This window comes from Myiozetetes cayanensis, unplaced genomic scaffold (genome assembly GCF_022539395.1).
Source record: "Myiozetetes cayanensis isolate MyiCay16 unplaced genomic scaffold, myiCay2020 scf3, whole genome shotgun sequence".
NCBI lineage: Eukaryota > Metazoa > Chordata > Aves > Passeriformes > Tyrannidae > Myiozetetes > Myiozetetes cayanensis.
In genome coordinates this window covers 3,969,126-3,980,028 of record NW_026087521.1, presented here as the reverse complement: position 1 = coordinate 3,980,028, position 10,903 = coordinate 3,969,126, and the positions used below count along the sequence as shown (strand labels likewise).

The 10,903-nt window shown below is 42.6% G+C and overlaps 1 protein-coding gene across 1 annotated transcript in view; it reads right to left on the bottom strand.

The window, feature by feature from the left end:
- Positions 1-1,213: 1,213 nt before the first annotated feature.
- The window catches only part of TAF3 (TATA-box binding protein associated factor 3), a 115,422-nt gene continuing 105,732 nt past the window's right edge, over positions 1,214-10,903 (bottom strand). The window contains exons 5-7 of the mRNA XM_050323826.1: positions 8,188-8,443; positions 4,159-4,265; positions 1,214-3,382 (exon numbers count right to left, since the gene is read on the bottom strand). Coding sequence (XP_050179783.1) covers positions 3,268-3,382; positions 4,159-4,265; positions 8,188-8,443 — 478 coding nt within the window. The 3' untranslated portion in view covers positions 1,214-3,267. The remainder of the gene's footprint in view (positions 3,383-4,158; positions 4,266-8,187; positions 8,444-10,903) is intronic.

Sequence of the window (10,903 nt, the reverse complement as noted above, 5' to 3'; positions counted from 1 at the left end):
CCACTGACCTGCAGGCACAGGCTGCCCTAAAGGAGGATTCATGGGATAAAAAGGATAAAGGAACTCTCCTGGTTTCACAGTAAATGGAGCTGCTCCCCAGCCCCAATGCTGGCCACACCAGTGGGCAGCTCCTGGGCTGCTGTAAACTGACACAGCTCCAACTGGCTCCAGATAAAAATCTGGCCCCAGAGTCACGGCAGGAATCAACAAGCTTTTCTCACAGAATAGTTTTTATGCTCTTTTCTGGAATATTTACTACCAGTCCTCACAGCCCTGCTTAAATCCACTATGCCCAGTGCACCCGTAAAGGGGGAAAATTGTACCTGCCTTATGTTTATACTGCAGCAGATGGTGAATTGTCTCCTCACTGAAAGCTCTTTAATTCTTTACTTTCTCAACTTTACACCAGATCTGCTCCAACCACCCACTGAAATGCATGTTTTCCAGAGGCAGAGCTCCCAACTGATGTTCCTCTTGATGAAGCTGCACTCCAAAGCAGGAAAACCACTCAGAGACTCTGATGCTCTCCCATGGCATCCGTCGAGCAAACCAACCTGCAGCCCACCTGCCGTGCCCTCTTCCCATGGATGGCAGTGTCCAAAACCCAAATCATAAGATGATTCAGAAGAACACAGATCCCAACCATAAAATCAAGCAGTGAACCAAGGGAGCAGCCCCAACTGCTCCCTAACTCTCCATAAACTAAGCTTATGGAGAAGAAACACAACCTGTGAAGTCATAGCAGCAAACAGGAAGGTCTGGGGAAGGAGCTGGGCTTGCTCAGCCCTGGGGCTGTAAAGAAGGTCCATGCCACACTGCTGCTCAGGGGGTAACTATTTTTGGAAGCTGGTTATTCGTTTATACCCCTGATTCCTGATACACACCAGCACAAGTGAAAGGGGAGGCAGGCTCAGCACCAAGCCCGGCTTCAAACTGGTGACCCGGAGGCGAAGGGCCCCTTCTCCTGTTACTAATCCCCTCAGCCACACAAGCCTCCTGAAAATGATGCTTTGGTTTTATTGCCACAGGGGTCATTTATAAAATCATAAAACCCAGGGTAAGAAACCAGCCCAGTGTCAGCAAGGCCGAGCATGCACAGAAACAGCTCATCCAAATGGCCAAGTTCGGCCCTCCCATGGCATCCTGAGTGATTCAGTTGACTAAATGTGAGCAGTTCTGATTCATGGAGAGGAGGAGGAAATGGATAAACAACTTACCAAAAGCTAATTCTTTATTATTGCAACCAGAAATGACCAAAGACGGTGTATTTTGTATGTCAGCACATTTACATGTGGGAAAAAACCAAGAAATCAGGTTTGCAACAGCCAACAATTCAAAATAAAATAAAATAAAAAATCAAACCCAAGAACTTTCTTGACTGGTAATTAGCAGGGACGGAATATAAACGAGGTGGCATCAAACAAAGCAGGTAACAGTGCACTTTTAATAAACCAATTTCATCCATATCTCCACTGATTTGCAATTTAACAGTTCTATCAGCAAAGCCTCATTTCCCTAACTGGACTGGTACTTTTACAAACATGACTAATTCATTCTCATTAATATCAATTTGGATGCATTTAAAAAATAACTCTTAATGTCTGCACAACAGGTTAAAGGGCCATATTCTCCAACATCAGATGTTCCCACTGCATGGCTTAAAGTCGAAATATCCCCAAATTAAGCAACAAAATCTAAAATTAAATTGGAAAACAAAAGGCCTAAATTTTTTTTTCAAGATTTATTCCTACTTAGCTCTGAGATCTATTGCACTACAATATCTAATACTGGTTTTTATTTTTTTTTTCCCTCTGCAGTTCCCCCCCCTCCATTTTCAAAGGGGAATGTGACTTGTATTCACTTCATTGGTCTTTCCAAGGGGGATACACAGAGCAGAGGAACACATCTGCATCTCCTCCACCTAAACACGATCCCGAGTCTTTTGGCAAACTCACTACTATTTGTAAAAAAAAAAAAAAAAAGGAGAAAAAAAGGAAAAAAAAAAATCTCTGTTCCAGCTACAGATTAACACACCGTAGCTGCCACCAGAAGTGCAGAGCCCCCCTGGCCTAAGCTCCCAATTCAGAAGGCATTTAAGCACATGTATAACCAAGTGTGGGAACAGGCTCCTTGAAGGCAATAGGATTACTCACTTCTTAAGAAGTTACCACATGTTTAAGTATCTGAATCGAGGCCTAATTACGGTGCTGGCCGTCTGTCTCCTCGTGCACGCACTGCTGGGGCAGGGCTTGCCAATCCCTCACAGCCATGAGGACAGGGCCTCTGTCACACGGGCTTTTAGTAGCTGTTAGGTTTGTATTCTCGGGGCAAACGACAAGAAAAATCCTCAAGCCCTACAAAATAATTAAAAAAAAAAAAAATTACTTTATAAATATCAGGTATTTACACGTGTGAAAATCTTTTAATGGGAGAAGTGTTTTTACAGATCGATGAAATGTACAAGCCATGAAAAGGTACATTGACAAAGACTAAGAAAAAACAAAAAAAAACTCCAACCAAAAAAAAAAACCAACCAAAAATCAAAGTATAAAATATATTACAGGTCCACCAAAAGAAATTCACACGGAAGAAAAAAAATTGACACAATAGAAACTTTTTTTTTCTTTTAAAAATAGAAGATATATCACAAAAGCTTGAACATGTTTATTTCATGTTAGTACTAAAAAGCAAGGAAAAAGGCTTCATATATTCTCGTCACAAAAATATTTACCAGCCACTTTTATTTCCACATTATGATTATCTGGCTCAGCAGGAGTCAAAGCTGAACTGTATCCAGACTACAGAAATCATTCCAGAAGGTTGTCTCAGTTTACAACTTACTGCAATTTACATTTTCTCCTCCTCTCAGCACCTTCCTGCAAAGGTTCAAGAGGGTTTAATAACAAATCGAGAAGGAATAGGACAGATATCTGTATTTACAACATTCATCCGTGTTGCTGCCGAGCCACAGGAGCGGGAGCGGCACCAGGAACCACCCAAGCCTTCACAGCGCTCCGTGCAAAATTCCCCTTGGGAAGGGAAACGACAGCATGAGAATGTGCCAAAATCCAATCCCCTGGGCTCGGACAGTCTGTGGAACCCAACAGCCCCTGAGCGAGGGCATCTCCTTGCCCCGGATTCGCCTCAGAGACACGACCCCAGCAGCCGGTGACGGAGGGGGCCACGAGCAGGATGGATCCCTCCCGCAGCCCAGGCAGGGCAGGAGGTGCCGCGGTGACCGCACGACTTCAGTCCGCTGTGGTGTCCTCAGTGCGCCCTGTGCTTCCTCTTCTTGTGTTTTTTATCCTTCCTTTTGTTGGCACACTTGGAGCAGAACCACTGCATCTCTTCTGGGGGTGCGGCAGTCAGCCCAACGCAAGGCCTGTGGGCAGGGAAATATTGTATCACCTCGGTGGAATAACATTACTTCTGTTCCTCCCCCCCCCCGCCAAAAATATAACTTTTCAGTGGGAGGCAGGCCTTCAAATTAATATAGCAGTTATATTATCATTCTCTTAATGAATGTAATGATCTAACAGAAACCTAAAAACTCTTGCTTTGAAACAACAACAAAAAAAAATCAAAAGGATACTCAGATACGAAATGTTATTTTAATAGAAAATATGAGTGCACTTTCAGGTGTAATAGACTAGATTTAAAATAATTTCAAATGCTTCTTTAACACATCTGCAAAAAACCTTATGATTTTATGTAGGTTTTTTTTAAAAAAACACCTAAAAAGTGATTAATTCCCCTCAACCCTTTCATAAGAGCTGACATTTATATTACTGTTCATACAATGCTTCATAATTTGAACTGTCTATCTGTATACACTGTGCTCATAATCCTGTAGTTCTCATAAAATTACCAGAATCAGCAATATTTCCCAGCAGTTTCAAAAACAACCGTTATCACCAATGCCCATTAATTAAAAAGTAACTCTCCTTCACAGCTTAAAATCTGCTTTTTCAAATTTCAGAGCAACAGAGATAAAAATATCTCCCAGATTATTAAATTGGACACAGTAAAGCTATTTAAATATTCCCAACGTCACAAACTATTAAAAAAAAAAAAAAAAAAAAAAAGAAGAAGGTTTTTTAATAATATAGCCCCAATCTGCCAGGGACTGGCAGAGTAGGATGGATGAGAGGAACTTACCAGTGATACCAATCATCGCAGTCATCACAACCTATCATTGGACTGCCATCATCTGGCTTGTTACAGCCAGGACAGATCCAGATCTTGTTACCCCACTCGTCTCGGATCTGGTGCAAAGAAAAGCCAAGTTAGCTGGTTTTCAGGGCTAAGCAGGCAGGAAAATTGACATCAAAATAACAAAATAAAAGGTTTCTTGCTTATCTGACTAAGCCATTCAGCAGCCAGCGCTGCTGTTTATGAGTTCTCTGATCATGAGAGCTCGGCGTTACGTCGTAATTGATTTTCCTGCACTGCACATGACGACAAAATCGTGTATTTCTCTGTGTCGTCCTGTAAACCAGTAAAGCCAGTTACACCACCCGGCCTAAGCATGGGCCATTCACACACGGCAGCCAGGGCTTAAGGACACAATTCCTTCTCTGTCTATACTTTTAAAATTCGACCCTGCTAATGGCAAGCAGGAGCCACGGCAGCCTCCTGCGTAAGATAACAGTCTTATATGCATGTAAAATATACAGCGCTGTGTGTATATATTGCTGCATTACTTATTAGCCAAAGTCTTCAACTCCAACGAGCTGATAAGATCAGGATATAAAAAAAGTTGTTACTGAGTAACTTTCCATTCCCCTTATGACATTTATGTCACAGTACAATTTACTAAAGGGTAAATGAAACAAGAAAGGCAGATCATTTACAGTGCGAGGCAGTTGCTCACAGGGTTTATCATATTTGGAGCTTTATTCATTTTTTTAATGTTTATATCCAGCTAGACCCCACTGTTTGTATTTTTAAACTTCCAGTGGTTTCTTGAACAGCTCTTTGGTAAAAACATACACGCAAAATGTCACAAAATCCACCTAAAGGAGTGCAATTAACAACACAAAGTACAAAATGTCTGGGGTATTACCCTGACTCCATCGTTCCTTTATGAAGATTTGCACATTATCGCTGCATCTCAAAAACAGAAACTGTTTTGTTCTCAGCTTTTGTGCATTTACACATATCTCAGGCAATAACTTTTTGCTATCTGCACAGCTTATAAAAGTGATATTAAAAAGTAGCAGATGAAAAGCCCCAAATGTTCTTAGTAAAAAAAAAAAAAAAAAAAAAGCCACTACACGGTGGTCTGTACATCTTACACCACTTCCTGAAAAATCAATAGGAATGTACCCGAGTTGCAACCAACACATCACTCTTCCCTGACTCCTCTTAAAGCCCTGAATGTTTTTGTGGTTTAAAACTCAAAATACAAGACCCAGGAATACTAAGCAGGAAACAATCCCCATCCCAGCAGTGATACGGAGTAAGCAACGTCATAAAACGAACTCGATTTCCGAGCTGATTGATTGCAATAATCATTCCTATCTACCATCTAATCTCACATCTGCAAAGTCATTTTAAGTTGGTAGAGAAGCATCTGCTCCTCAGGTGAAGTGTCTGGGCTCGGTGTGAAGAGATCCGGAGGTTTTTTAGTGGGATAACCCTGCTGGGGAGGGAGGGGACGCTGTGCCATGGTGCTGCAGAGAAGGAGTGCTGTGGGATGTTGGGCTGAGGGCTACAGCCCTTTACAACCTGCTTGAACAACCTGGCTGCACCCACATCATCCCCCAGGCATGGGCACCCCATTTCTGGTGCTGCCTGTTTCAGCCACTGGCCATGCCAGCTGTTTGATGTTGCCCCATTAGAAAACAGACACCCTAATTTTCCAAACTTAAGTTTTTCAGCATTTTTTTTCCCCTGCAGAACACCTGTCTCAAGGGGCTGGAGAGGGGCAGAGTGGTCTATAATCACCAAAACCTCTGACTGTTTGTTAAACAAAAACTTGGGCTACTGAACGAGGATATCAAAAATATTGCGTAACTTCTCATTCCTTAATGAGCCAAGGGTCGTGGAAGGAGGGACAGGATGGGATTGCTGAAGGCTATGTCAGTACAAACCCCTGAGAGCTCATGAGCAGAGCACATGTACTGATCCTACACAGAGATCCCACAGCATTTCCTTTTTTTTTTTTTTTTTTTAAACTATAAAACCACCCTCCCGTCCTCCCCTGCAGAAGGGAGTTGTGCACTTTTGTGACACTGGTTCTACTCTTATCTCTACAAAGAGTTTTCCCGTGTGACCTGGGGAAAACCACGTCAACACTCTGTGTCTTGGGTTCCCTTCATACAGGAGGCTAATAGTTATTATTTTCTTCTTCTCCAACCTCTCCCTCAGCATTTTGACCTAAAAAAGCTCTCACATCAGGTGTGTCTCTGCCTGTGCACATCGTGAGATCCTAATGCAGTAAAGCCTTGGTTTCAACTATAATGTTTTAAAACACTTTTTTTCACAAGGGCATATAGAGAGTTGAAGGAGAGTAGGTTTAGATCAGATATTAGGAAAAAAATCTTTACTTTTAAGGGTGGTAAGGCACTGGCACAGGTTACCTAGAGACACTGTGGATTTTCCATCCCTGGAATTGTTCAAAGCCAGGCTGGTTAGAGCTCTGAGCAACCTGGGATAGTGGAAGGTGTCCCTGCCCATGGCAGGTGGGTTAGAACTGGATGATCTTTAAGGTCCCTTCCAACTCAAACCATTCTGTGATTCCATGATTCTGCAAACAGAAAGAAATAACCTGGAGCCTCCATGTCCTCTGAATTCTCCATAAGGTGCTAAGAGTGCTACCACCAGAGGTACCCAGGTAAAGTTCTAGGTTTTCCTTCTTTAAACTAACATAATCTCTTAAATTATTTCTTTTCATGCTTACTGAAGAAAGTGGGATGTAGTGAAGTATTTAGGAAATGTTTCTCTTTTACAGTAAATTTCCAAGCTTCTGGGCACTGCTGTAATATTTAAGAGCAACACTGGGTTTACACCTGTGATACCAAAGGTGAGGATTTGTATCCTGCACCCTAAAGATATGCACAGCCTATGTGACATTGTCCAGTGCTGTAACTAACTCGGGAGTGAAATGGAGCAGCTGTTTAAATAGAGACCAGCAACATGATACAGCAGTTTAAGTCCAGCAGGCAAAAGCACCTTTTCCAGCAGAGTAGATTTACACTAGGAATTGTTATAAAAACAGGAATTAAAAAAAAAATCATCTGTAAGTTGCAATTAAAGCCCAGACAACTATAATAAAAACAAGTTTTAGGTGTTTGAAATGGTGAGATTTTTAAACTGCTACCCACTGCAGCTAAGCAAGGTGTCACAAATCAAGCTGGAATTCAGCCAGGACAGGGAGGGTGACACTGCTACAGCTGTGAATGGTTACTGCTGCTCTTCCAGGATCAGGAATGCTCAGGATTTCATTTTACCTTCCATCTAAAGCAGAAATTCTCAGCAGCACAGCAATCCTAGTACCACCCAGAGGTATATCCACATTCTTTTAGGGAATGTAGTTCCTACACCATGCTAGATGGGAGATTTTTCCAAAAGAATGAAGAAAGCCACCAGACTGAGGACAAGTTCAGAGCATGTGTCAAACACACTAATGAAGTGTAGACTAACGAACTATCTACAGACTTCTGAGATGCACAAACGTTTGCAATTTCTGTACATCGAGGAAACCAGGAAAGAGATTAGTGGACTCTACACATTTCAAATGAGGGCTAAGTCAAACTCTTGATGTTGTATGAGGGCTTTGTACTTTACCTGACTGACAGCAAAATCTATGGTGAGTTTGACATTTGAGGTTTCAATTCAGCACTTTTGAAAGCATCTATAAAAAACCTCCTCATCCAAAAAGAAGTGCTCTAGCTCAGTTAGCAGAAAACACCAAGTGGGATATAATTGGACTCGTTAGAAGAAACTTAAATATGGAACTGGGAACAAATGAAAAAGTCAGTCCAAGCTGTAGTGTTTTAGTTAAGTTATTAACCCCTCAAAACATTTGTGTGGAAAAAAGGGCTGGATAAACAGCTTAACAGAGAGAAACATCACAAGTCGAGGAACCATGAGCTTGAGATGATGGGTCACCCGGGAGCTCAGCAATTCCAGAGGTGCACGTCCCTGGCCCTGGGACAGAACATGGCAGTGGGTGTTACCTACCACGTACGTAGTGACGGTCTCGGTCACCACGCTCCGAACCGGAGCTTTGGAGCCTCCGGCCGCCGACACGGCGGGAGAGGGCGGCGGGATCAGGACTGGAGAGACAGTGGCCTGTGGAGGAGGAGGAGCTGGAGCTGGAGGAGGGGTCACGTGAACCGGAGCTGGCACTGGTGACGGCACAGGCGGAGGCGTTTTGGGCCGGGTCACGGGAGTGGAAGGTTTGGCCTCTGGAGCCGGAACCACTTTGCTGATGACTCTGTGGGACCAAAAATGAGGATCATTGGAGTTGGTGGGAGAGAAAGCAACGATCCATCACTGACTAGACAGAGAGGAAATATAGTGCAGCTAACTCACATCACTTTGGAGTCACCAAAGAGGCTGTTTCAACCCAACACAAGGACTGCTGTCATTGCTACACTCATCCATTTACAGGACAAAGCACAGAGCCAAGACCAAGTGAATGCCAGGACAGCCCGAACCACTCTGTGCCTTGCTGTCGTATAAATATTCTCTGTGGCTCTACTAAACCTTGTTTCGTTAAGTTTTATTACATTAGCCCAATTTGTGGGAAATATTAGAAAGGAAAGTTAATCAGCTGTGAACAGCACTGATTTTAATCTTCAAACTGAGAGACGATATCATCCTCTTAAGATCCTGCATTAGGGGGTTCTGCAAATATTTGCTAGTTTGGTATTTCTTTCCCCAAATGTTTATGAAATCAGCAGTGGATCTAGTCAGGACAAATAAATGACGCACACTATATACTCAGCAGATAAAATATTGCTACTTACTTGAGTAGCTGAAGTAGACAGGATGTAGCTCTAGTAAATACACAGTATAGAATAATCTTGCCCAGGAAGGGGGATACATAGAGGACCCAACGTTTATTAATGACTGTTGATACACAGTGTTACTGATGTGCATGCAATTTAACAGGCAAGCCAGGAAAAGCTCTTACTATAAGGCTCTAGGTTAGAGGCATAAAGAGAAGGATGTTTTAGAAAACAGAACAAAAAAAAAAAAAACAAACCCTCAAACAAAACACAGGCTAGGTCTATTTGTTTTACCACATTTTGGTAAATCATTTAACTAATTTATTTATATTTGAATGGTAACTGTGGGAGTGCAATTGATTTGTGATGGGACTGTATGAAGAGGGTGTTTTAAAGAAAGGTTAGGCATTCCAGAGAGAAGGATTGCCTAAGGAAGCAAAAAATGGAGACATCAGTAGAAAAACCATGACGAAAATCAAACTGCAACAACTCCTGAGGACCAAGAATGTCCAGCTCCACCGTCAATGGGAATTTTACATTCAACTTTAGGGTTTATTGCTACTCTCTTATGGTACTCCGAAGTCAGTATCACAACACCAACTACAACTGGAGACATTGTCTGTATTTTAAGTCAGTAATCCAAGCCATCATTTGAGAAAGGCTTGGAATTATACAGTATTTAATGCTTGGCTGACAAAATGGTGCTTTTTCTCCCAAGATATGCCATTTGCACTACAAAATCAGAACTATGGCAAGTTGTAGTAAAAAAAGACATAGGAAAAGGAAACAGAGCAATAGGTTTGGTATTCCTGCCTAACCTCCAGCTGCAACATCACACCCACCTTCCAAGACTACTAGGAGTGATCAGGGGAAGAAAACCAAAGTCAAGGAAGTTTAGAAACTTGGAGTGAAGAGGAATCTAAAAGGCATTAAATGATTTTCTATCAGCAACACTGAAGACATTCACACCACTTGATGTCCCAGTGATTGCTTCAGGTACCTAATGTGGGAGCTCAGGCTCTTTCTATGTGCCAGTAAGGTGCTAGACTGTGAGTCAAAGTGCAGGACTCCTAATTTATGTTGTCTGTGACTTGCAGAAAGAAGGAAGTCCTACTATCAGGCCATTCTGGGAGCAGACTACGCCTCAAAACCAGGCTCTTTCTCCTGTTAGTGGGGTACATCCAAAACCCCACTGTTATCTCCTACCAAGAAAGTTTTCTCTTTGGCTCACAATGTGTTTCTGGTTCAGTGAAAGTCTCAGTGTGTGGCTCCTTGGGCTCCTGCCAGACTGGCCTCCCCAGCTCAGATGCTTCTTCTGTGCCTTCCTCCTTCCACTACTCCCACAGAGACCCCTGGCTTCCCATGTGAAAGCCCAAGACCTTGGCTGGTGCCAATACTCCCATGGTTTGCAAAGTCACCCTCGTGGCTTGAGAGCCACCTCTCAGTAAACAAACTCTTAGCAATAATAAAAGTGAGGAAAGCAAAATACTGGCACAGCAAAAGTCATTTGGACGGTTTCAAACATCATTACCCCTTCTTTCCCCGCCTCCCTCTTCTACCTCCTGCAAGTAAACAAAGTCCTGTTGTGAGTTCTTCAGGGAGTCAACCCTCCCCAAGTCTAGACTAAGAAATGTATTAGCTAATAGGGTTTTAAACACAACTTTGCACACAGTGTAAACAGTTAGAGAGAAGTATTAGCTAATACAATTTGAATAAGACTGACCATGCCCAGCTAACATATGAAATTAAATTGCAGAGTTTCTTGATCCAAAGCCAGGTTCTTCTCCCTGCACAGGGTCTTCGAAGCCACTCTGCTAATAACTGCAGAAGCTGCAAGGAATACCACATGAAATCTTCCAAAACTACAAATATTCATTAGTGAGCGACACACAGTCACTGATTGGCTGGTTCGCTTGGAGTGTGCAATTAGGACATGTTCAGTA